A 27,730-nucleotide genomic window follows, 5' to 3' on the forward strand; every position below is an offset into this window, starting at 1 on the left:
ATTACTGCTTTTTCAAAAATAATTCATTCCCCACTACCCTAAGCCCCTTCCTAGAAGTAGCAGTTGTATTCTTTTAGACCTGTAATCTTATGAGATTTCTGATGATCTGCTAAACCTGCCTAATTATATTGATATCGGATAAACACAATTATGAATCAATCTTGAACCCAGAAAATAGCCTGCGTCAACTCACGGTCATCAGAACATGTCTTAGCCTTTTCTACAACTTGCTAGTTTCCATAAAAGTCCGCATGTACTGCAGGCTCCTTAATGGAATCCATGACAGTTTTGGTCGCCCAGGCGTGGAATGCTACTGCCAGCATGAGAGCGGGTCTGCTGTCATCCAGCTTCAGTTCCTGATTAATGAGGTGAGTGGGGGCTTCCGTCTCCCGGGTTCTCGGTGAGGTGCGCCCACAGCTCCGCCTTCAGGTCCCGTGCACATGCATTCATATGGAAACTTTTGAGTTTACAGAGCAGAAATGATAGCTGTTCACTTTAAAGCATAGTCACAATGGGTAAGGTATTTCTCAAAACAGTATTGCAATTATGTTTATATAAAAAAATATTTTTTTGTATGGGGGGGTGAGCTGGTGGGCTCCACCCAGCTGTGCTCGGGGCTTTACTCCTGGCTTTGTTGTCAGGGATCACTCCTGGAGTGATGCTTGGGGCACCATAGGCTGTGTAGAGGGTGCAACCCACCCAGGTTGCATGCTTGGGACGCAGACTTCCCAGCAGCTCTACTATCTCAAGGCTCCTAAGTAAATTTTTTTTGATACAAGTTGCTGCATCTAAATTTTATTCCAGCAAGTAATGGGGCCAGAGAGATGATTGAAAGGGCTGAGCACATGCTTTGCAGGCCCAGGTTTGAGCTCCGGCACTGTGGCACTGTGTGGGGTCCCTGAATGCCACTCACTTGATCACTGAGCACATATGTGAGTCGCCCCCGTGCACTGCCGCAGTGGCCCACACCCCCCATGGTAGAAATACTCACAGTCATATAGGAAAAGTTACTAAAAGAATTTTGAAGACGCAGCTTGTTACATACACTAAACTGCACTCCAGTTTTGGGGAAGAGTCCATTAGAAATTGGTTCCTGTCAAAGTTCTCATCTAATTAGCGTTGTTAATTAGGTCTTTCTTTTTGATCCAATATAAAGTGTGAGGGGCTGCTAAATAAAGTATCGTTACATCAGCAAAGAGAAGAGTGTAGTTGCAGGGTTTAAAAAATATCTACGCAGATCTGGGAATAGTTTACTGTAAGTGACAGGGAAAAGAGCAGTCATTGAAGAAAGTAGTATTTTTCTAGACGCTGGATTCCTTACATATAAGGGTGTCATGTAGATTTTTTTATTTGTTTCCCAAGTTTTTGAAGTTCATGAATTCTTAAAGTATGTCTAGTTTTTGTTTTGGAGTGATAGCACAGCGGTTAGGGCATTTGCCTTGCACTCGACTGACCGGGTTTCGACTCCTCCATCCCTCTCAGAGAGCCCGGCAAGCTACCAAGAGTATCCTGCCCACACGGCAGAGCCTGGCAAGCTACCCATGGCATATTGGATATGCCCAAAACAGTAACAACAAGTCTCACAATGGAGAAGTTATTGGTGCCCACTTGAGCAAATCGATGAACAATGGGGTAACAGTGTTACAGAGCTACAAGTTTTTGTTTTGACAGCAGGATTGAAGACGGGCATCATGGATATAAAGAAACTGTTGAGAATAAAGAATAAAGCACTTAATTGGTATTTAAGAGTTGATAATGTAAAGACTCAGTGAAATTGATACAAATAATCTTTTTTTTACCCCCAGGGTCAGAGGAAGTACTTTTTATTTTATTTTATTTTTATTTTTTTTGTTTGTTTTTTGCTTTTTGGGTCACACCCAGCGATGCACAGGGGTTACTCCTGGCTCTGCACTCAGGAATTAGCCCTGGCGGTGTTCAGGGGACCATATGGGATGCTGGGAATAGAACCCGGGTCGGCCACGTGCAAGGCAAACGCCCTACCTGCTGTGCTATTGCTCCAGCCCCAAGGAAATACTTTTAAAATATCAGAATTAAAGGCCAGGAGACAGTATAACAGTTGGAGTGCTTGACCAGGATTCGATCCCATGCAGCTCATGGCCTCCTGAGCATTACACAGTGTAGCCCCAGAGATCCCTAATTCACACCAGGTGTACTCTGGAGGCCTCTAGGCAGTGCTGCGGTGACCTGCAACTCCACTCTAATGAAGAAGTTAGAACTTCATACAGAAACACGTATGACCCAGTACACTACATCTCCTGTGTAGAATTTGAGTCAGACAGGTGTTTCTGAAAATTAAACATACTGACAAAATTTTGAAATTCAGGAAGATTTTTTTTTTTAGGAAGGATCTTAGCGGTTTAGATGTTTTTAAACTTTAATTCTTGTAAAATCAATTATGTCTTGTTTTTTAGGGAGCTCTTGTGAGTGCCTTGGCTGATGATACCTTACATTTATGGAATTTACGTCAAAAGAGACCTGCCATACTACATTCACTTAAATTTTGCAGAGAAAGGTAAGAATTCTCTGTTGGAGGAGATTTTTATTCTGTTCAAACCATTTTTAACCTGTATTTTATTTATTTGATAGACTTTATGCCCAATCTCAAAACTAATTAAAAAACTTGGTTTAATGCAGCCACCTAAGTTTCTTTTGTGTCTTTCTAGAAATATTTTAAGTCTTTATGCATAAGCAAAACTTGTGGTATAGTTCCTTCATTGCATAAAAGAGAAGCTATTATATATTTTTTCTATAACTTATTTTTAATAACATTTGAAAGATTATTTTATATTGACATATTTAAATTTTTCTTAATCATTTTCATATCTGCATTTTATTTTGTTGTGAAAATGTGATCATTGAATCTTTATTAATGGACATTTATATCTTTTTAAATCTGCTGTCCATTTTGTTCTATTTTGATACGATGTTGCCTGTTATTTTTTCACTTAAATATGTGTATATTTAAGGAGTAAAATAGAAATTTTAGGAGTAAAATAGAAATCTTATGATTTGTGATCTAAAGGATCTATTCACACAAACTCATTAAACAATTACACATTTTCTTATTGATAATTTCCTTTTTTCAAATTTTTGATTCATATGAAACATTTTGGCTTGAAGTGAGTCTAGTCCATTTTTGTCTTCTTGCTGGATCACGGTCCTCAGTTAATTTGTCAGTTGGGTGTCTGAGGGAGTCCTTCATCTGCCCCCAGTGTGGTAGAGAAAGTGAAGAGAGGGGCATGGCAATAGCTGTACACATTGTCTGTTGTTCATCTCACATCTGCTGGAAATGGAAGTGTATGTCAAACAGAACAGTTCCTCATTTGTTCTGTTTTATCTGCAGAGGGCACTTGGCAGTGTCAGGAGGTGCTTTTTGTTGCCACATGTGGGACGTCCTGAGCATTGTATCTAGTGATACAGGCCAGTTACGCTACCGAAAATGTTGCAAAGCACAACTCCCCCTTAATAAATACGATCTGATTCAAAATAATACCATTGAAATATCTCTGGGCGCTGTGATGCTGTGCAAGTTTTCTTAGACACATCACCCCCTGAAGGGGTTCTACCAGCGTGTAGAATTCTAGCATAAAAATACTTTGTGGCTGGACATGGAGAGTATCATGTTAAGTGAAATGAGTCAGAAAGAGAGAGACAGACCTAGAATGACTCCGCTCATTTGTGGAATATAAAGTCACATAATATGAGACTGAGACCCAAGGACAGTAGACACAAGGGCCAGGAGTATTGCTCCATAGTTGGAAGCCTGCCTTATGAGCCAGGGGAGATGGCAGCTGGATATAGAAGGGATCACTAAGTCAGTGATGGTTGGAGAAATTGGTCAGGATGGGAGATGTGTGTGGAAAGTAGATAAAGGATCAAACGTGATAGCTTCTCACTATCTGTATTGCAAACTGTGATGCCCCAAAGTATATAGCTAGAGAGAGTATGGGGGAAATTGTCTCCCCTGCAGGCAGGGGAAGGCTGGAAAGGGGGGGTATACTGGAAGCATTTGTGGTGGAAAATGTGCACTGGTGGAGGGATGGGTGTTTGATCTTTGTATGACTGAAACTCAAACATGAAGGCTTTGTAACTGTATCTCATGGTGATTAAATTTTCAAAAAATCAGAGTTAAAAAAATTTAAAACATAAAAATAAAGATACTTTGGATACCCAGTTGTAGGTGGCATGTCCATATTTCTCACTAGGACACAGGGATATGTCAGCGTGTGATCCAAGTTCACCTACCACTGCAGTTAAAGATTAATATCCATGGACAAAAAGTCAGACCACAGAGGGTCCTGGAGTCAGGAGTCAGTGCGGGTAGATAGGAAATCTCCTCATATGTCTTTCATCTCCCAGACACTGGTGAGGCTAATAAATAAGCGAGTTGTCTTGACAAATACAACTTTGTGTTGCGTGCATGAAAATAAAAGGTGACCTTTCTTTGTGGGTGCACCTCACAAAAGGTCTGTCAGGCCCCTCTTTAGTTGAATGCTTGGTGAAGTACCCAGTGTGGGGGTATGTGATAGTTTACCTTTATGAACAATAGAAACAGGCTTCTCTGAGGTTCAGAACCTCTTCTCTCTTCATTCGGGCCCCAGTAAACAAGCTGGTTCTTGACTACCTGGCCGAAGTCATCTCGGATAAGTGAAAACTTAGATGGCAACTGTTGGACTTAAAGGAATGGGCCTGGTGCCACACGGAAAAACCTCATGATTGAGTCTATCCAGGTTCAAATTCAGATTTCCTTCAGCGGCAGAGGGAAAGAGTTACCATGTGGAAGGTTAGGCCTCGTTTTCCCTAGGACTTGGCTTGTGATGGGGAGGGGAAGGTGGAGCGGCCACCCCCTCTTTCACCTGTTAGCCTGCCCACAGCACGGAACCACGGGCAGCTCCCCAGGTCTCTTCAGAGATGCTCTGTAATCTTGATCCCGAAGAAATACTTCTGTTGAAATAGCTACCTCCTGCTGGAGAGGAGGCAAAATTTTGTCATTCCCCGCTCACCCCTCCCTACCTCGCCCTTATTTGTAGGAATCCATCCTTTTCTTTATACAGATATTTTACACTCATTCTTTATTTCTAACAGTCAGTATAGACTGGGTGGTGCTGTGGTGACAAATACTCTGAAAATCTTAATGACTTAGAAGAGTGATTTTTTTTTAATTCATAAAATAAAAATAGAAGAGGTGTATTTCATATACAGGCAGAAGTTTTAAAGGCATTTAGATGTTGTCAACCCATTCTCTTTCACTCTGGAAATCTATTCTGTAATCCTGACTGAGAGGCTGCTAACCTTTATAATTATAGTATTTCCAGTCACTGAGGAGAGTGGGGGGGAAGAAACATTCATTGGCCTGGAAACCTTCTGCCTGGAAAGGATATATAGATATAGATATAGATATAGATATCTATCTATATATGTATATATGTAGCTTTCCGTTCTTATTTCATGGAGCAAAGAAAGCCACCTGGTCATTCCTAATTTCAGCCTTATGGCCAAGAAGAGAGGAAGTTTGAGTATTTGTTAATACTCCCAACAACTGCCACAGTGTGGACTGGAAGAAAGAGCAGAAAAAACGTGTTCTTTGGTTTTAGTTTAACTTTAATTGGGATGCATTACTTCATTGTTAATTTTCTGGTCTACAGAGTATTTTCCTCTGTGATTCCTATAATCTGTACCTTTTACTTTGTTTTGCACTTGAAATGGCTTTCCCTCCCTCCCTATTATTCTGTGACTAAACCAGAGTGCCTCCTTGCCTGCTCCATGCTGACAACCAAGCACGCCTTTGTAAGTGAGAGGGACGTGGTCCTTGCCACTAGGATCCTGATCAAAGTTAATAATAAAAACTTGGCTTTCCATATGCCCCATCAAATGGCATTTATTCATAACCAATATACATGTGTTTTAGTTCTCATAGGATGAGTTTGAGTTGAAGAATAAAACAAATGTATGTGTCCTCCTTAGTACAACATGACATATAGTAAATCAAGTTTAGTTCTTAACTATTTTTGGCTACTGTGTACTTTTTTAAAGTCACTTGAGAAACAGTGCATGACCGTGGTTAAGAATACGGGCTCTGGCCTGGGGGGTGACCCCGGGATCAGAAGCACATGCTTTGCCTGCTGTGTAATCCTCAGCACCTCATGCCTCCTACTAGCCCAGCACTCTGCATGTGGTCCTGGAGGCTCCTTGGCACCCACTGCTGGACAGGTGCTAGGTCCAGCACTGCTGGACACAGCAGTGCTATTGCCCGTTGCTGTGGCGTGGATTGGTCTTGCTGAGTTATCTCAGTAGCCCGAAGGTCCCCTGAGGCCTGTTTGGGAATCTCAGCCAGGGACTGTGCCGTCCTCCTCCCCACTAGAGTAGAGACTCTGGGGCCAAATTGTCTGCGCTCAACCATAGTTCATTGTCTGGTTACGTACACCAGATCTTTTAATCTGTAAAGTGAATTATTACTATTTCACAGAAAATCCTAAGATGCATTTTATAAAGTGAATACATAGTAATATCACTATGTCAGGCACTTAGAACAGTGTACGGTTCTCCAGAATCACTTACATAATTACTTTTAAAGGCGTTGAATTCACAAAGTGATACTTTTCTTACTTAAGTATATGTTAGATCTGTCCGAGTTTACTCAGGTCGTGTTTATGGAAACGCTTGTTTCTACAAAAGAGAAGTCATTAGTGCCATTACCATTGCTAGTTATGGCCAATCCCTCTCTCACTTTCAACACTATCTTCTTTTTGAGACTTTTAAAATGTGCAGGTCATTTTTAGGGAGTGAGAAAATAGATGCCTGAATGTGGTTTCATTTTTAATTCATGGGGAGGGGAAGGCACTTACTTGCTAGGGCAACCAGACCAGTTATCATGCACCCGGTGGCTCAAATGATACGCATGTATTTCTGCAGCTTTGGGGCCTGAACATCTGAGGACAAGGTGTTAGCTGAGTTGATTTGTTTGTTTTTGTGTTCCTGAGGACCTCTCTTAGCTTGTAGATGGCTATCTTCTCCCTGTCAATCTTCCTGGTCTTCCTTCTGTCCTGTCCTAATTTTCTCTCATAAAGGCAGCGAGCCTTAGGAGGACTCAGCCTCTATGTTGGACTCCATCTCTGTGGATTAGGACCTACATCTATGATGCTATCTCAGTTGCCTCTATAAGCTTATATTTTTGTAAAGGCATATTTTTCTTCACTCTACTTATAGTTGATCTACAGCTTTTTCATTTGAGGATAGATCTGTTAGATTTAGAGAATGAGATAAATGTGCATGCATTCTGAATTGATTATTCAGAAAATACGTTACTTAGAATACATTGATAATAAACGTACTAACAATTATCTGTGGTCTGTTAGTGTTCAAACATTTTTTTGTGGTTTTTTTATGTGTTCTTCTAGAGTCAGGGATTACACCCAGGACATCACAAATGAAAAGCAAATGGTATGCTACAAAACTTTATTTGTGACCTCTAAAGGTCCTTTAAGAAGCAAAACAACAGCATTAACAACAAAAAACCCCAAAATAACCCCATACTTTTTGACAAATGCAGTAATCCCTCAGGTAGCAAACTCTCCATCTGGTAGAAAGTTGGTTCTATTGGGTGTTTCAGGAGTTGACTGCTGCCCAAGAATCAGGTTTTCTTATTAGCATAAATAAATTAATATAGAAATAGAACTAATCTCTCTTATTATACTCTTATTATGATGTTATGTAAATTTTGAGCTTTGCATATTTGAGGTTTCTAAATTGCTCATTATGTATATGAACAGGGTATTTGGCCAGATACCAGCTCTCAAATATCTGTGCAGGTTTTTCAAAGATTTTGAATTAATTCTTTGCACATATTTAACAAGAAAAAAAAGTTAATCATAATATTAGAACAAATTAGAGACTTAAAATTAGAGTTTTTGTGGTAATTGCATCATATTGGCCTAATATTTTTCCTTGAAAGCAGCTTAATGAAAAATGGACGAGCATTATAAATGAGAGCGCTTCGGTTGGATGCAATTCAGGAGTAGAATACAGGAATGGAGGGAGGGATAGTCAGGTCTTTTTGGAAGACAGAAAGAGATGTGTCTGGAACTTAACTGTATTCCACAAGGAAAGCTGGTGACAGGAAGTGACAAGTCAGCTTAGGAAATCTAAGTGTACAGGACTGTCTAGAACTGCCTTCGGAGACTCAGTGACAGAGACAGGACTGCTCAGTATTTGAACCCTGGGGGATCCTGAGAACTGTTGGGACTGCACTGATTGGTTTTCCCACCTCTGACAGCTGAGAGAGGCTAACAGGGGGTAGGCTGAGGGCACTCATTTTGTGGTGATTTGTAGCATATGGTAACAAAAGATTCCGGTACCTAGAAGCAGTAGGCACTGTAGAAAAATGTGAAGATCTAGTCGGTTGATCTTTTCATCAATTGGGTGTCATCCCACCTTGCATCTTAGACCTGGGAGGAGGCACACGCGTGGTAGGATTCCCTATTCCGGGAGCTAGTGGGACTCGGTGAGCGGAAGAAAAGAATGACCGTTTTGTCCTTTTATTTCTTTTTTCAATGACTGGGATGTTGCTGCTGTGAAAAATAGCTAAAAATGTGGAGGTTACTTTGAAACCAGGCAGGGGGAAGAATTTTGAGGAGCATAAAAGACCTAAATCACTCTGTAGTGGCGAGTTGTAGGCTCTGGCCTTGGACACTTGCCAGGGAGTGTCCCAAGGGAAAGAAGAACATGTTTTGGACACTGGTGGAAATTTTTGGTTCCTTGTCATCTGTGGTTATGATATATATGTCTCATGTAACAACGAGTGAATTTTATTTAAGACCTACATGTTTCGTGGGAAAACTATGTAGCAGAAACTTCTTGGCTTGGACTGAAAAACATGAAGTATGAAATCAAAGACGGCTGCAGACAGAAGCGGGATAATAAAAACTCAGGAGTAAACTCCTTTTTGTGTGTGTCTTTTGTTTCATGAAAGTTCTGTTTCGTGAAAAAGGGTGACGTGAAAGGAGCTGAGCACCAGGGAGGTATCATCCTGGGTCTTGTAACTTCATTAAGAAAATCCCAACATTTGCCCAACTTGATTTTAAAACTTATTTTTCAGTTTCCTCCACTTTGAAGTGGGATTTCTTCTCTCTGCTGCCCTGGAATGATGGGAATGTTAGGCTTATTACACCATTGGTCTCTTTGTTTTTATAGGTACACAGTTGGGAAACCATTATACCTCAGAGTTATACTTCATGGGTTCCACTCCAGACCTTCATCCCCAGCTATTTAGATGATGAAATATGAGATTTTTAGAACTGCTAATATTTTTATGAGATTTTTGCACTTGATTTGATGACATGATTAGTTCAGAAGTTGGTGGTGTTGGTTTGGGCTAATGTTTTCTCAGTAGGCCGGGAAGTCAGTCTTTGTAGGTGATAGGGAAGATCATTAGAGGCAGGTTTCTAGGGGGGAAGTGAAGGGAAGAGAGACGATGTGCTCATGGAAAGAAACGAGAGGTCTCCATCTCTCAATAAAATTTTAAGTTGTATACGTTCGTGGGTTGGTGGATTTGCGGTGAGTAAAAGGCAAAGGCTTTTGTTCCTTTGTTGGCAAAACTAAGGGGGGGCAAGAGAGCAGGAGAAGGCAGCCACAGCAGAGAGAGTGGGGCTTCCTGCCTGGCCCAGCAGATGGTGCAGATGCCGTGAGTACTGGGCTCAGGGCTGGTAGGGGTCTGTGCCAGTTTCTGCCTAGTGTGGGTCCTGAAAACCTGCCAGCATCACTAGGCAGCAGCCAAGCTGCACCTGAGATGCCCTTGATCCGTGCCAGCCGGGTCATGCTCCTCACCACCCCGATTTTCGGGGGGGGGGCTGCTGCTCAGGCTGACATGCTGTTACACTCTCTCTCAGGAAAAGCCAGGCCCAGTTTCCCCCTAGTTTCCAAGCTTTTTTGTCTTTCGTTGCAGAAAAGAATTTCTGGAGAAGACAGTGACACAAAAACAGTTGTATTAAAGGAAATGGAGAGAGAAAAGAGAGCCCTGTGCAGAAACTTGCACCCCCAGAGTATGGATGTGACTGATTGCAGAATCAGGACCAGGAAGTAAAAGAGAGGCGGTTCCCCTAGTCTAGGGCGTGTGTGGATGACTCCAGAATAGAGTGCTGGGAGGTCAAAGGAAGAGAGAGTATGCACCCAGCTGGGCCGGAGGTGAGCCCAGAATGGAGGGCCCGAGTTGCCAGAGAACCTGGTGAAATAGGCCTTTTCCAGGCTGTCTTGGCCCAGGATTGCTACAGACCAGGGTCTCACTGTGGCACTGGGCCCTCGTGGCCGTCACCCAGAGTGTTGTCCAAAGTCTTTGGTCTTCCTGCGTTGTCTCCTGAAGGGGTGGAGCCTTTTAAGTTAGGCTTGATGATCTTCAGTCTGAAGCCTCTCCCTGGCAGTGGGATAGCTGTGTTTCAGATTTTTCTCTTGTTTGTTGATGCTTTCATAATATAGAGTACTGTTTCTTGTTAGGCGAGTATAAATTTGAAGACAAAGTAAGTTAATGCTGTATATTCTAGAAGGACTTTCTGCTTTGCCTTTCTGATCAGTGGTCGGGGGGGAGGTGTTTCCATTTTAGCCATTTTTCCCTCAAGTTGACCTTTAGTGTTTCATTGGTTTTAGGCTTTGACTATCTGACTCCAGTGGTAGAAGAGGAAGCCCTGTGTTCCTCCCTCCCTCCATCCCTCCTTCCTTTCCTTTTCTCCCTTCCTCCTTTTTCTCCTTCCCACTCCTAGGAATTAGGAGGAATTAACTGTTTTCTGAATGTACTTTTCACATATTTAAACTTCCTAAGATTAAAAATTTTTTTTTAAAGAAATATTTTATTGAATCACCGTGAAAACAAGAAAAAAAATACAAAGCTTTCAGGTTTAAGTCACAGTCAAATACTGATTAAACCTCCATCCCTTCACCAGTGCACCCGTTCCACCACCAAGAACCCCAATACACCCCCCTCCCACCCCACCCCCCATCTAAGTAGCCAATGATATTCCCATTTTTCTCTCTATATATTGAGTACATTTCATATTTCCATACAGAACTCACTATTGTTGATTGGAAATTTTCCCCAACAATCAGGCCTGCTGAATAAGCATCATCTAATAATTTCTCTTCCTTGGTAAAAGTGAAGACTTTGAGTCTGCGCCGCGCGGTTTTGGGTTTCTAATATTTTAGCTCAGTTCACAGTCAAAATGCATGGCTGCAAGAATCTGCTCTGGTGCCAAAATGGGTTAGGAGACCTCAGGATCACAGTCAGTAGGTGCGGAGCTAAGATTAAAAATTTTGAGTGTAATTATTAAATATACCCAGTTGTAGAGATCATAGTATTTCTGGATTGTGATAGCGATAGCACAGTGGGTAGGTCATTTGTCTTGCATGCGGCCGACCTGGGTTCGATTCCTCCATCCCTCTTGGAGAGCCCAGCAAGCTATCAAGAGTATCCTGCCTGCACAGCAAGTTACCCGTGGTGTATTTGATATACCAAAAACAGTAACAGTGGAGACATTACTGGTACCCACTTGAGCAAATCGATGAACAACGGTTGAACAGTGCTACAGTGCTACAGATAAACAATAAAGATCCTTTTTTCAAGTAACTGAGACAGTTTACCAAGAAATATCTACCTACCTAGCTAGCTAGCTACACATATATGTTTATATATACATGTATATATGGAACTGAAGTTGAGTTGAAAACCTCTGGAACCCAGCCACGGCCATGCTCAGGGCCACTCCACACATTGGGATGAGCCTCACGCATGGGGGAGCTGGCAGAGGAACCCAGGTGTGCAGGACCCAGGGCTGAGATCTCCAAGACTGCTTGGATCAGGACTGGGCCTCTTCCACCCAGATCTCCCATTTTCCAGTAGCTGGGCGGTCACACCCAGAAACTGCCCCCGGCGCTGTGTAATCGCATCAACGGCCAACATCCAGAGACTATAAAACCAAGGTCCCAGAAGAGAGCAATACAGTCTCCTGCCCCCACGCCTGGCTGTCTTCACTGGGGCCCCTCAGAGGGCACGGGTTATGTTTCTTCCCACCGCTCCCCCTCCCCAGCAGCGCCTCGACAGTTCAGGATCTCCAGTTAAGGGCCTACCATCAATGGCCAGCATCCAGAGACTATAAAACCAAGCTTCCAGAAGAAATTAATAGCCCAGTTCTCCTTCTTGGAGAACCTGACAAGCTACCGAGAGTCTATTGCCCGTTTGGAAGCCTGGCAAGCTCCCCGTGGTGTATTCATATCCAAAATATAGTAACAGATATATACATACCTCTCAGAGAGCCTGGCAAGCTAGCGAGAGTATCCCACCTGCACAGCAGAGCCTGGCAAGCTATCTGTGGCATATTCGATATGCCAAAAACAGTAGCAATAGGTCTCATTCTCCTGACTCTGAAAGAGCCTCCAGTTGTTGGGAAAGACGAGTAAGAAGAGACTGCTTAAATCTCAAGGGCTGAGTGTAATAGAGACGTTACTGGTGACTGCTCCAGTAAATCGATGAACTACGGGATGACAGTGATACAATCATGTGGAACTGAAGATGGAGAAGAAATTCTTCAAAAAGGTTTATAAATTGCACTTGGTTGGGTGCTGTTACTTTTAAGGCAGGATTTTAAATTTTTTTAATTATTTATTTTTTAATTTTTTAATTAGTGAGTCACAGTGAGGGTACAGTTACAGATTCAAATATTTCGTGCTTCTTTTTCCCTCATGCTGTGTTTGGGAGCCCATCCCTCCACCAGTGTCCATTCTCCACCACCAATGAACCCAGTATCCCTCCCACTCCCCACCCCACCCCACCCCACCTCTGTAGCAGGGCATTCCAGTTTGTTCTCTCTCTCTCCTTTTGGGTGTTTCAATGCAGGATTTTTAAAGGTGGATAGGTGGAGGCCCTTTCTACCAGTGATGGTGTGGGACAGGCCATGTGGTATTGGGGCTTGAACCTGGTGCCCTGTGTGTGCGCAACTCGGCACCTGCTATTACTTCTAATACATTACCATGTTCATGAACACAAACTTAAATTTTCATCTGATAATAGAGCTGAGTGAGGTAAAATTAATTTTCCACAAGTACCAAAGAATTCCTGTTTGTTATCTTGTGCAGTGATTTATTTGATGAGTCTTAATTGAGCTCTTCTTTTATGTAGAACTATGTATGGAAGTTATAATTGTTAAAGAGAAAAATCAAATGGCAGATTATAGTGCGATGGAAAATATATGTAAATATAAGGATATAATACTGAAAGTGTGGAATTTTTGGTTGAGTGTTATAAGAGAGCTTTTATGAAAAGGTTTGCAGGATTTGTTGGAAATTCTTTTTTTTTTTTATAAGAATTTTCTTTTATTGAATCACCATGTGGAAAATTACAATGCTTTCAGGCTTAAGTCTCAGTTACACAATGCTGAAACAACCATCCCTTCACCAGTGCCCATATCCCACCACCAAAAGAAAAAAAAACCACAGTATACCTCCCATCCCATCCTGCCCCCCTGCCCCCCCCCCCCCGCCTTGTAACTGATAAGTTTCACTTTACTTTCTGCTTACTTTGGTTACATTCAATATTTCAACACAAACCTCACTATTACTGTTAGGAGTTCCCCACTAGAGTCAGACCTGTTGTGAAGAGAAATGAAGTCCTCAACAGGTCTTCACCTGTTGTGAAGAAAAACCGTGGCCGTGCGGTTTTGGATTTCTGTACTTTAACAACTAAGTCCGGGGAGATTTCTTCCGGATATTGGATCATTGCAAGCTTGTAAACCCCATCTGTGGTCGTCATAATATGGCGGTCCCCACGCCCTTCACCCCCGGCAAGGAAGAGGCGAGAGAGAGAAATACCTTTCCCATCCTGGGCGGGCGTGGGGCCTCGGCTTATTTCTCAGGCTGGAGACATTCTGCGAGGAGCTGCCCATGCCGAAAGTAGTTTAGCTGGGTCTGGATTCACGCTCGTGCAGCTGCGGAGAGGCTGCACACACCATGTGTGGCCCCTGGGATCACATCTCGGCGGCAGGAGGGGCCGGTGCCACCCACCCTGTTGGAAATTCTTAACGTTGTAGAAAGCAAAGGGGTTTTCTGTTTTGTTCATGTGTGCAGTGTGAAGCAGTCTTCTTTAGGGGATCGTTTGGTAAAGGTTTGTTTCATTAAAGACCATTTAAGACACACAAAAGAATCTTGGGCCTGAGCAACTTGCTGCAGAGATGGCCCTGGACGTTGCAGTAGGCCGTTTCTGCTCGGCTGCTCCAGACGGGGGCAGGTGCCGTCCCTCCGCCTGCCCTCTACAAGCCCCGGCAGTCACCGTTTTCTAGAAGTCAGCAACAAGCTCCAGGTATGAGCAACAGTAGCATCAAATGCCAAGTCTCTCGGGACAGGGGAGGAGTGGGCCCTTCTCCTTCCCCCCCGCTCCGGTGGGATTCGGAGATGACGCCACATCCCACCACCGTCTACTTAAGCTCCCACACCGCCATGACCTAGAGACATACAAATGAATCTCGGACCCGAGTAACTTGCTGCAGTGATCTCTTCAGACCCTAATTGTTAAAATTTTAGAATTCCTAGACTGTGACATTATATTGTACCCATAACAAGTAATGCAAAACACATTGTCTAGCATTGCCTTTTCGGCAGGTATGAGTGTTGGTGGGACTGGTCTCGAAATATCGTAACTAAAGTAGAGAAAGAGAGTATTGTGCAAATTGTCTGCCACACAGGCAGGGGGAAGTGTGGGATGGAGGGGAGGGGGTTACTGGGGATTTTGGTGGTGGAAAAGGTGCACTGGTGAAGGGATGTGAAGGGATGTGTGTTTGATGACTGTATGATTGAAGCTCAAACATGAAAGCTTTGTTACTGTACCTCACGGTGAATCAATTAAAAAACAAAAAGGCCATTTAAGACCGTTGTAAGATAGTTATATTCTCCACTTTTCCCAAAACTGAACAAGATACATTGTTTTTGTATGAGATACTTTGAGAAGTGAGTATTTTTGGTCACTCATAAATTGAAGATTAGGTCCTTTTTTGTTATTGTTGTTATTGTTTGGTTTTTGCTGTGTTAAGTCAAGATTCGGTGTCGGAACAGAAACCACTGTGGGTACTTCAAGTGTAAAGGAACTCAACTTCCTCTATGAAATCTTTTGGGGGGTTTGAGTTGTTGAATATCCCATTGTATCGTTATTCAGGGAGTTGGACTGGTGCTGCTTTTATTGTTGCTGCCACACAGCTGCCTTTGATCATGTGATACTCTGGGTCGCCTTTGGCATGTTTTGTCTGGTCCTCACTGCGGCCAGCGGTGCTTTTTATAGCTCAGGCCTTTGGACAGCTTGGTCAGCAGAAACAGCAACAGGAAAATGGTCTCTGCCTCATTTTTGACTGGCGTTCTCCTGCTTATTCCATTAAAAGCAACTTTATTCCATCTAGATGTAGCGAAAAGGGGAACACAGAGCTGGTGTAGCTTTCTAGCACCTGCAGCATAGGACTGGATACGTGGCAGTGTAGAAAAGACAGAGGAGTTCCAGGCAGGCAGATCCAGCACACTGTTTCATTATGTTCTTTTCTCAGATGTGTGTAGTACAAAGTTACACAAAAGTTTGCTTACTAAGCGTTCTGATAGAGGATAGGAAGCCACTAGCATCCTTTAAGTAAGGCAGTGATGCAATCTCTCTTGACTCTGGAAAGAAGTCTTGTGGCAACTTAGAATTTACTTGACAAGAGATGATAGTTTAAATTAAACTCAAGCCAGGTGGATGGAAAGGGAGTAAGTCATGAATATCTTGTTTTGTTAATTGATAAGATAATCACGGTATCACTGTCGTCCTGTTGCTCATCAATTTGCTCAAGTGGGCACCAATAACATTTCCATTCATGATATGATAAATTCCCACTTTTTATGTAGCCCCTTTGTTTACTTAACAGATATTTGATGAAAATGTATTAGGTGCAAGGTGGTGAAATAGGCATGTAGGTGCACTTATTGCTTCATATTCCTTCCTGGGAGTAAAATTATAAAATTTTAATCATCTCTATTATACTTATGCTTGTTTAAAGATGATTAATTTCCACATTACTCAGGAGGTTATACATGTTATCCTCTGTTAAAGAATATTAGTAGCAGTCTTGCAAATCTGGTATCTTTTGACTGCGTAATGTTTGACAAACTGCTGTTAAGCTAACAGTTTAAATGGTGAATGGATATATGTATCACATTTCCTAACACTGAATAGTACATGTGTTTTTGGGTCCCTTAAGCAAATACAGAAATGACTTTGTTCCCAGGAACACTGTGTATAAGAAAATTGTTTATGCATCACTCTATAGCTGTTTAACTTCATCATAGCGTTTACACTGTCTTTCTGCTCAGTGAAACACTGAGGCAATTCAGCTTCATTCTATATTTCTCATACATATGTTTGAGCTGCTCCATTGGATCCCTAGACCCTGTCATGCTGGGAATCCCACGTCAAGTCTCACACTCAGGAGGCATGTACTCTACTCTACAACCGAATCCCATTTGTGGCCTTCCGACAGATTTGTGTGTGTGTGTGTGTGTGTGTGTGTGTGTGTGTGTGTGTGTGTGTGTGTGTTTGGTTGGTTTTCTGCTCACATCCAGCAGCGCTCAGGGGTTACTGTCAGTGATGCTTGGGGAAGCGTGTGGTGTCGGGATCGCCCTGGCCCGCCTATGAGCTACAGTGAGCTCTGGAAGATTGAGCTTGTATAGTTAAAAGTACCATAGCAGGCTGCCTTCATTTGGTTTTATGCTTTTGGGTCTTCTAAGAAGAGTCCCAGGCCTGTACCTGCTGGTGCTGATAGGGGGAAGTGGAGCCCATTGTTGTGCCAGATTGAACTCAGGCCTGTAATGCAGGGTCTGCGCCCCCATCCCCTAACCTATCCCAACCCTACCCTAACCCTACACCTACACCTAACCCTAACGCAACCCTAACCCTAACCCTAACCCTAACCCTAAACCTAACCCAACTATAACCCTACCCTAACCCAATCCTAACCCTAACCCAACCCTAACGCTAACCCTAAACCTAACCCAACTATAACCCTACCCTAACCCAACCCTAACCCTAACCCTAAACCTAACCCAACTATAACCCTACCCTAACCCAATCCTAACCCTAATCCAACCCTAACCCTAAACCTAACCCAACTATAACCCTACCCTAACCCAACCCTAACCCTAACCTAACCCTAACCCTAACCCTAAACCTAACCCAACTATATAACCCTACCCTGACTCAACCCTAACCTTAATCCAGCCCTAACCCTTACCCTAACCCTAACCCTAACCCAACTATAACCCTATCCTAACCCAACCCTAACGCTAAATGTATAAGAACGATGTCATCAGCGAAGCGGAGGTGGTGTAGTTGCCGACCATCTATCTCCACTCCCATTCCTTCCCATTCCAGTCGTCACATGATGTTCTCGAGGGTGGCACTGAAGAGTTTCGGTGAAATGGTATCACCCTGCCGAATCCCTCTCTTTACATCAGCGATCACTTCCTTGTAGAATGGTGAGATCCTGGTGGTGAATCCGTAATAGAGCTCGCAGAGGATCTTGATGTACTGAGTTTGAATGCCCTGTTTGGCTAGGGCTTTGATGACCGCCTCAGTCTCCACAGAATTGATGAACGTTAGGCAGAGCAACATACTACCATTCTTACAGTAGTAAAATGCATACCCTTAATGTTTGCTTTGTCTTTGATGTGAGTCACAGTAGGTGTATTAATATCATTTTCAATGTGATCTTATGCTTTACTAATTTGTTGGCACGTGAAACATTACCTTTGTCTCCTAGGAGTGTTATTGTCATCAATGATCCATATCATCTTAAAATACACCTGTTTTACTAAAAGTGTATGCGAAGCAGTAGTCATGGATTTGATTAAATTGCTATTATTATTGAGGTAATATGATTTACAGTAGTGTTTATGTTTTTGACTTATACTTTTTCTGTACCACAACACAATTACTGGGCCCCCAAGCCTTCCCCCACTGTTCCTAGGTCCCTTGTCATCTACCCTCTCCCTTACCCATTCAGCCACCCTCCACTCCCAAACTTGATAACTTCAGTTCTGTTGTCAGAGTCCAAGGGTTTGTTTGCCTTTTGACACTCTTCATTCCCTTGCTTTCTTTATATACCATATAATGAGATCATCAGGCATTTGTCCTTCACCCTGTCTAATTTGTTTAACTCTGTAATGTTTACTTTTGTCCAAGTTGTAGCAAAAAGTATTATTACATTGTGTATTTATACTATCTCCGTACATTCTTCCATCTGTCATTGGGTACTTAGGTAGTTTCCAGATCTTGACTGTTACAACTGGTGCTACAATGAACGTAGTACGTGTACCCACAAGTATTGTTCTAGCTTTACTGTGTAGGGCATTTCTAAACCGTTTTTTTGGGGGTTATTTTTAGTAGTTGCAGAAGTCTAATAACTCATTTTTCTTACATTTTTAAAAATAATTTTCTTAAACAGTTTTAGTTGAGTAGATAATGTTATGTAATATAATCGATTGTCATTATATAGCGGAACATCCATAGATTCAAGAAGCAAAAGTAACAGCAACTTTATTTACATTTCAGTGGGTCAGCAGCTGGGATTGGGCTCAGCATGAGAGGATTCCCTTTTTGTCACTTATGTAAGCACTGACTGTTCAATAGGGCTGGAGTCTGGCTTGCTTTATTCAGATGCCTGGTAGTTACAGTTGGCAGTGGCTTGCCAGTGTCTTTAACAGGTTAGCCTGAGCTTCTTCCTCACATGACTCAGGATTCTCAGAGCAGAGGGAAGAGAGTAAGCCTAAATGTGCAGCTTTTCAGTCTTGGCTTGTGTTCAACTGCTAATGTTCCATCAATCAGTGCAAGCCTCATGACCACTCCTAGATTCTTTGTGGAGGTTTGTGGGTATGAGGAGAACGATGAGATCTGTTGGGGACTGTTCCTATAGTGATTTGCTGTATGTTTTTATTGTTGAGACTTTCTACTTATAGCCAACATTTTTCATATGTGTTGATCAGAACTTTTAAGTCAGTTTTTAAAATTTATTCGTTGCCATTTATAACTTTCACTGAAATGAATGGACTTCCAGTGTGGCTCACTTTGTTGGTCATTATATAACAGTATCTCAATCTCTATATAGTGTGTGTGTGTGTATACACATTATATAAATTTTATTTACTCTTGTAATAATCCAGTTAAGTAATCAGTATAATTTTTCTATCAGCTTAATAATTATACCACAACTTGCATAGTTTTATTCTTTAAATTTCCAACAAGAGATGGCCAATATATTGTTTTTGAGGAAGAGGAAATTTAAGTCTCCCTATAGTGAAAGAAATATTTATATATTGAAAGAACACTGCTAAATATACTGAATAGGGTACAGTTTTTCAGACCTAACAGTTGTGCATTTCAATTATTATTAATGATAGATTCAACTTGTCTGCAAGTAGAAAATGTTGAGTTTCTTTCCTAGTAGTATGTTTTAAGGATTCACAATTTGTTTTTTGACTTTTTTACTTTGGTCACACCCAGCTATGCTCAGGGGTTACTCCAGTTTTGCACTCAGTAATTACTCCTGGTAGTGCTCAGGGTACTGTATGGGATACCAGGGATCGAACCCAGGTCAGTTGTATGCACGGCAAATGCCCTACCTGCTGTACTATTGCTCTGGCTCAAGAGATACATATCTTCCATTGTATAGATGTACCAAAGTTTCCTCAACCAGTCATCCGTTCTGGGGCATTCGGGTTTTTTCCAGATTCTGGCTATTGTAAACAGTGCTGCGATGAACATACATGTGCAGATGTTGTTTCGATTGTACTTTTTTGCCTCTCTGGGATATATTCCCAGCAGTGGTATTGCTGGGTCAAATGGGAATTCAATATCTAATTTTTTGAGAGTCGTCCAAATTGTTTTCCAGAAGGGCTGAACCAGTCGGCATTACCACCAGCAGTGAAGAAGGGTCCCTTTCTCCCCACATCCTCTCCAACAGCGGTTGCTTTTGTTCTTTTGGATGTGTGCTAGTCTCTGTGGTGTGAGGTGGTATCTCAAAGTTGTTTTGATCTGCATCTCTCTGATGATTAGTGATGCAGAGCACTTTTTCATGTGCCTTTTGGCCATTCGTATTTCTTCCTTGGTAAAGTTTCTGTTCATTTCTTCGCCGAATTTTGTAGTCAAGTGGATGGGCATGAAAAGTTTCATGCTGAGTGAAATGAGTCAGAAAGAGAGAGACAGACATAGAAAGATTGCACTCATCTCTGGTATATAGAATAACAGAGTGGGAGACTAACACCCAAGAACTGTAGAAATAAGTACCAGGAGGTTGACTCCATGGCTTCGAGGCTGGCCTCACGTTCCGGGGAAAGGTCAACTCAGAGAAGCGATCACCAACTACATTGTAGTCGAAGGCCATGTGGGGGAAGGGAGTTTGGGGCTGAATGAGGGCTAGAGACTGAGCACAGTGGCCACTCAACACCTTTATTGCAAACCACAACAGCTAATTAGAGAGAGAAAACAGAAGGGAATGCCTTGCCACAGTGGCAGGGTGGGGTGGGGGGGAGATGGGATTGGGGAGGGTGGGAGGGACACTGGGTTTACGGGTGGTGGAGAATGGGCACTGGTGAAGGGATGGGTTCCCAAACTTTGTATGAGGGAAGTATAAGCACAAAAGTGTATAAATCTGTAACTGTACCCTCATGGTGAATCTCTAATTAAAAATAAATAAATTTAAAAAAAAAAAAAAGAGATACATATCTTTAAAAATGACCTTCTTCTGCCATGTTATTTTATTTAGTTGTAGCATTTTTTTTGCACTTTCCTATGTTCAGGGTTATCAATTTTTTTTCTAGTTTGAAGAGTTCTTACATTAATTATAGTAGAAATTATTTTACTTCTTATCGGTTTTTTTTAATGAGGATAATTTTGTTTGGTGGTACTGTATACAAATACACTTCTATAATTTGCAGGTTTTTTTTTTTCATTTTATTCTACGAATGATTTTAAAGTCTTGGTTCCAAGATTAATGAATATTTTAGATGTTAGAAGCCTAAGTTTTTCTTTCAAAATTTTTTTAGAAAATTTATACGTGTATATAAAATAATCATGTTTTCCCAACAATGTAAGTTGTTTTTATAGTTGACTGAGAAAAGGTTTTGGATGATATGAATATTGAGAATGTGAGTTCAGGGGAAATTCTAATTTTTTTAACTGGAGATTTAAGTTTCCATTTCTTTTAAGTATTTCAGGAACAGCTGTGGTATGCTGTTGCTATGCTAGAAACAGAAAATACTGTGTGATATATCCTGAGTTCCTGTCCGTAGGAACTACATTTATTTATTTGTTTGTTTAAATTTTGAGGACTGTGAAGGAGATGCATTTAAATAAGGACATAGCATTTGGACAAAGTTATTATTGTTAAATCAAAGAAGGTTAATGTAAATAAATTAAGAAAGTAACTACAGCTTTGCTTTGGTAGAGTGAAGAATAATGGAGAAATGCAAAATAGTTGGAGCAGATCAGGAAGTTAGATATTTCTGATTTTTTTTTTTGGTCTACCTTGCATCATTTTTACTTACTCTGAAGTATTTTTGAGTTTTCAAAATACTTTCTTATGTTATCTGTTTTAAAGGTAAGGCGTATTTCAGAAGAAAGTTTTTATGATGGCTTTGACAGTGTTCTTTTTTGCGTTTGATTGCACTTTCTTGATACTTTTCACGCAATTGAGTTTCCCCTCTAACTTCTGATTGGTAGAGGGCAACTTAGTTTTAATAATACTAGTTAACATTTATCGAACACTTACCTGTGTCAGGCCTATTTTAAGCTTTGCATGTTTTGTCTTATTTGCTCTTCGGGTGACCCTTGTGAGGTAGGTGTGCTTTACTGCTTAGAAACTGAGTCCGTGCGAGGTTGAGTGGTTTACATAAGGTAGTCCTGGTGAGTGGCAGCTGGAGAGCAGTCCAGGCCAGCTCCTGCCTTGCAGACCTTGCGCCCATCTAACAACTAGGATGACCATTTGTTTTCATGATTATTTTTAATTCACAAATACCTGAAGGCAAGAAATTATGGAAATGTCCGAGGCACCATTGTCATGGGATAAAGTGTACCTATTTAAAGGAAAGGATCTGGCAAGATCTGACACGTGTGGACCTCTGAATCAACATGACCAAGATAGCTAACCCACCCGTGCCCCTGAGTGCTTCCTTCTGGTAATCCCTCCCCTCTCTGGTTACCCGCCTTAACTCCGCCATAGCTAGGCAACTATTGATCTTTCCATTGGAATGGACTTGTTTGCATTTACTATTGCATGTAAATTGTACATAAATGAAATAAATCTTTATAATAAGCTTTTTGTTGCATAACTCTTTCACTTAGAAAGACTTTGATGTCCATTGATACTGTTGTGTTTTTGTTCCCTTTTGCAAATTTTTTCAGTACACAACACAGTTTCTTTATTCACTGGTTAATGGACATTTGGACTGTTTTCAGTTTTTGGATATTAGAAAGCTGCTCTAAACATTTGTGTGCAGGAGTTCTATTGGCATATGGTTTCCTTTTCTTTGGGTAAATATTTAGGTGAATGTACTAGGTTGATCATGGTGCTATTAAGCTTTTTTGAAAAACTAAAGTTAATAATTAGTTAATAATTCTTTGTATTTGAAAGTACACTTATATTTAATTCTATATGCAAATTTGCTAAGAGAATGGTTCTTTAAATCTTCAATACCAGAAAAAAATATTTTAACTTGTGGTTATGGATACTAACTGGGCTTATTGTAATATATAAATATGTGGTGCTCATGAAGTTAATGTAATGTTAAATGACAATAACATGTTAGTTGAAAAAAACTGTCAGAATTTATATCTAAAAAATAATTCAGTGTTTTTGAAAGGTGGATCCTCTTTAGGAAATACAAAAGTATTTATCTTGTGACTCACTAATTTTAGGGACATTCTGAATTTTTAAAAGATTTTTTATTAGTGAATCACCATGAGGTACAGTTACAGATTTACGAACTTTCGTATTTGCATTTTAGTCATACAGTGATCATTTACCCATCCCTCCACCAGTGCCCATTCTCCTCCACCAATGTTCCCAGTATTCCTACCACCACCCCCACCCCCACCCCAAACCCATCCCCCATCACCCCACCCAGCCTCTGCAGCAGGGCATTCCCTTTTGTTCTCTCTCCTTTGGGGTGTCATAGTTTGCAATAGAGGTATTGAGTGGCCATCAAGTTCGGTCTATAGTCTACTTTTGGTGACATTCTGAATTCTGCACTTCTGTTGCTTTGTCTTCAAAAAGGCATGTTTAACTTACTTCCTTTGTGAAATAATACAGTTTAATAAACTGTTTCGTTGATTCAATAGATATTTCTATTCTCTATTATACTTAGAGACAGCTGATCATGTCTCTCAGTAGAAAGGCAAATGCAGAGGCCCTGGGTTCAGGTCCTTCCACCACAGCAAGGAAGAAAATAGGAAGTCCATTTAAATGAGGCCTTTAGGAAGGTTGTCTTGTCGTATAAAGTGGCTTGAAAATGCAGGTGCTGAACCTTAACTAATAGTCTAAATAGACATTTCCCCAAGGAAATAGAGCATGCGTTTGTGCGTGCAGTTATTTGATAAGTGTTTTCACCTGAAAGTTCTCTGTAATTGAAGTTGTTAATGGGAAGAGCAGTTGTTCAAATTCTGTATTTTGAACAATACAAATTCTGTATTTCAGTTCTTTTTATCAGCATTGACAGTCCAGCAGAGATTGCCATCACGTATTATTTCCGCTGTTACTTCATTGAAACTAAGGGATATGGTGGGTTTTTAAAAAAGAAGTATTATATGGCTTTATAATATCATAGTTTTGAGAGGGAGGAGGGTTGGTTGGGCCATGCTCAGGGGTTCCTGTTGGCTTTACACAGGAATTACTCCTGGTGGTGTTCAGTGACTGTATGGGCCAATAAGGATCGACCCTGAGTCAGCCGCATGTAAGGCAAATGCCCTACCTGCAGTACTAACTCTCTGACCCAAGTGTTTTTTTTTTGTTTTTTTTTTTTGTAGCAGAAGGATAGGATACTTTCACATTTTTTAGCTTGAAATCAAGTGAGATGACAATAAAATTGAAGAAATGTATGTACATTACAATTTGCCCACAAAACCCTGAGTTCAAGTATATTTCAGCAGCATCCTCTAAACCTTAGTTTAAAGGAGTGCTGTCTTTTCCAAGACTCGAAAGTTAGTGAGGAAGGTGGTTCTCACAAGGCATACCCGACAACACACAAAGTATTGAATGTTAATTTGAATTAAGTGGTACTGATCTTTGAGAAGAAATTAAGAGCCGGAGGAACTGTTTTGTTTTTTTTTTTCCTGGAAGAAATAGTAAACATAGGAACTGAGTTAAAGGTTAATATATAAAATCACAACTGAGGGGCTGGAGCGATAGCACAGCGGGTAGGGCGTTTGCCTTGCACGTGGCCAACCCGGGTTCGATTCCCAGCATCCCATATGGTCCCCTGAGCACCGCCAGGGGTGATTCCTGAGTGCAGAGCCAGGAGTAACCCCTGTGCATCACCAGGTGTGACCCAAAAAGAAAAAAAAAAATCACAACTGAGAAATAGAGTGGTTATAATAAAAACCCAGTGGAAAATCAGTAGGACCGTTCTGTTGTACAAGAAGGAAGACATCCACAACATCGGCAACTTTCCCCCAAACTGCCTGTTGTCCGTCGTTCACTCAAGTCATCCTGAATAGAATCGACAGAAAACTAGACGAAGGACAACCATGCGAGCAAGCTGAGTTCCGAGAAGGATTCAGCACGATCGACCATATCCACACGGTGACCAAACTCATTGAAATTTCGAGAGAGTTCAAGATGTTGCTCTGTCTAATGTTCATCAATTTAAAGAAGGCCTTAGATTCTATTGAGACTGAAGCGGTCATCGAAGCCCTAGCCAAACAGGGCATTTAAACTCAGTATATCAGGATCCTCCTGGAGCTGTATTGTGGATTCGCCATCAGGATCTCGTCATTCTACAAGGAAGTGATCATTGATGTAAAGAGAGGGGTTCAGCAGGGTGACACCTTTTCACCGAAACTCTTCAGTGCCGCCCTCGAGAACATCATGCGACAAAACTGGAATGGGAAGGAATGGGAGTGAAGATAGAGGGTCGGCAACTACACTCCCTCCGCTTCGCTGACGACATCATTCTCATAACACCAAACATTAGCCAAGCGGCACAGATGCTGGCCGACTTCAACCACAAGTGTGGAAAGGTCGGGTTGCAGCTGAATCTCAACAAGACGATGTTCATGAAAAACGAACTAGTCCCTGACACTCCATTTGTTCTCAATGGAACAAACATCTCCGAATGCAGCAGCTATGTGTACCTGGGTCGAGAACTCAACATGAGGAATGACTTGGCGCCAGAGCTGTGCAGGAGAAAGATAGTGTGGAACACTTTCAGGAACGTCAAAGAAGCGGTTAAGAGGACAAAGAATGTCCAGCTCCTGGAACATCTTTTCAACTCCACCATTCTACCTCCCACTGACATAAGCCTCAGAGACCTGGGGGCCCTGTGAAAACAGAATGAGAACGCTGTTCCGGTATCCCAAAGAGGAATCCAAAGAGCTATGCTAAGAGAGAGTATCACGTTTCACTCAAGTGAGAGAAGGAATCTGGAGTTCTGACCTCCGTCTCCTTTGCCAAGGCGTCGAAAATCAGATGGACCCGACACGTAATGCAATTCAGAGACAACTGCTGGACTAGAGCTGTTATGGACTGGATTCCACACGACGTCAAAAGACTGCATGGCCGCCCACCAACGAGATGGTCAGACTTCTTCGTCAAAACCCTGAACGAACGGTTTGAGGCTCTTCGTGTTCCTGGAGCGAGCAGATACCATTGGGCTGCACTAGGATGCGACAGGGACAAATAGAGATGTTACTGGTACCTGCTGGAACAAATTGAAGATCAACGGGATGACAAGTGATACAAGTGATAATAAAATAGAAATAGAGTGGGATAATGTGAACATAGTTTGTGGCTTTGAGACTAAATTTGAAACACAGGTTTGAAACACATAGTAATTGAAAAACCCACCTTCTCTCAAGCATGTTATGTGAGCACATAAATTCTGCTGGTTGTATATCATTTCTGCTTTTCCTAAATTATATATATTACACACATAATCATAATTATAACTCTCTAATTCTAAGGTTTACTAGACATTACTCACATGTTCTTTGGAAATATTTTCTCTTGCAGGGTTACATTTTGCCATCTGCCTTTCCAGAGTAAGTGGCTCTATGTGGGCACTGAACGAGGCAATATACATATTGTCAATGTGGAGTCCTTCACACTCTCAGGCTACGTCATTATGTGGAATAAAGCCATTGAACTGTGAGTCTGAGCAAATATTTGTATCTGAAAGTCTCAGTGGTGTGTGCAATAATATCCTTATTTAAGCTTATCAATAAATCTATATGTAATTAATATGTCAGACATTCTTGATATTAAGTATAAATTTGCTAGTCCTCGCAAGCATTATTCTATTGGCAGTTTTTAAACAGATTATTTGTAGTATGCACAAAGCTGTATGTACCTGTAGTATCTGCATATGTTCACAAATGTAAAAATTGTGCCATGTTTAGTGAGAGGGTTATTTTGGTGAAACACACACCATTTCCTTGAGCCCTCATTATTTTTCTGTGAAATGTTGATTGTGGCTCACTAAACTTTTTTAACCCCTCACTGGGTTGCCACAGTGTTTGGGAAACACTGTTTTAAATCCCTGTTCGACGGCCAGAGAAGACAGTGGATAGGGCACTTGCCTGCCGTGGTGTCTCCCTGGGCCTACCTGGTATTCCTGTTTTCTCTGGCATTCCAGCCTGCCAGGAGTTATCCCTGAGTGTAGAATCTGGAGTAAGCCTTAGTACCGCCAGATGTGGCTGAAACCAAAATAAATAAATTTCTATTTGACTCTGGTAAGCTGGTACCATATATGAATCCCCGTGCAGTGTTCAGGAATGAACCTTGAGCACAGAGGTAGGAGTTAATTCTGAGCACTGTCTGATGTGTTCCCAAAGTCAAAAGAGAAAAAAAAAACCAACAAAACCCAAACTTTTTGATTTTGCTAAATGACAAAGATTTTAAATGTTTCCCTGTTTTGAATTAATTTTTCAGTTAATTTTCTTTAATTTTATGTGATAATGTTTGATTTAAAAATTAGCAACCCAAAAAATACATTGAGTGTAAGGATCCTCAGGAACTTTTGACAGTCTTCTCTTTAAATTCTTTCTCATAAAGAAAAGGATTTATCATTATTGCTCTCCGCAGAATTTATCTTTATATCATGATGTCATGCGAATAAATTTGTGGCTTCACTCGTAATGTGTTGGTACAGCTGTAATTGTATATTAAGCCTTGTTTTCCTTCCTGTGGCTGGGACACGATTATTGTATCTCAGCCCCTTGTTTCAAAACATGGGTTTTTGTGGTCTACTCTCTGAGTTGATCACAGTAGTCAGTCCACCGCTGTCTTGATATCACCCTGATTTCACAGTGTCTCTGTGTGGACTGCTGTCGACCCATGCAGCTAATAAATGAGATGAGGTGCTGATTCCTGTTCTATTAGGCATTTGTTCAGCCTTTTTCTTATCTATGTCACTTCTTTTTTTTCCCCCCCTCTGAACAAGTGTAAGTATTTTGTTG

At 41.4% G+C, this 27,730-nt stretch overlaps 1 protein-coding gene across 4 annotated transcripts in view; it reads left to right on the forward strand.

Annotated features, from left to right (window-relative positions):
- STXBP5 (syntaxin binding protein 5) overlaps positions 1-27,730 on the forward strand; it is a 189,587-nt gene that overhangs the window by 23,834 nt on the left and 138,023 nt on the right. For all 4 annotated transcript variants that reach the window (XM_055134182.1, XM_055134184.1, XM_055134181.1 and 1 more), the window contains exons 3-5: positions 287-368; positions 2,433-2,533; positions 26,286-26,420. In XM_055134182.1, coding sequence (XP_054990157.1) covers positions 287-368; positions 2,433-2,533; positions 26,286-26,420 — 318 coding nt within the window. The remainder of the gene's footprint in view (positions 1-286; positions 369-2,432; positions 2,534-26,285; positions 26,421-27,730) is intronic.

Source organism: Sorex araneus, chromosome 4 (assembly GCF_027595985.1).
Source record: "Sorex araneus isolate mSorAra2 chromosome 4, mSorAra2.pri, whole genome shotgun sequence".
NCBI lineage: Eukaryota > Metazoa > Chordata > Mammalia > Eulipotyphla > Soricidae > Sorex > Sorex araneus.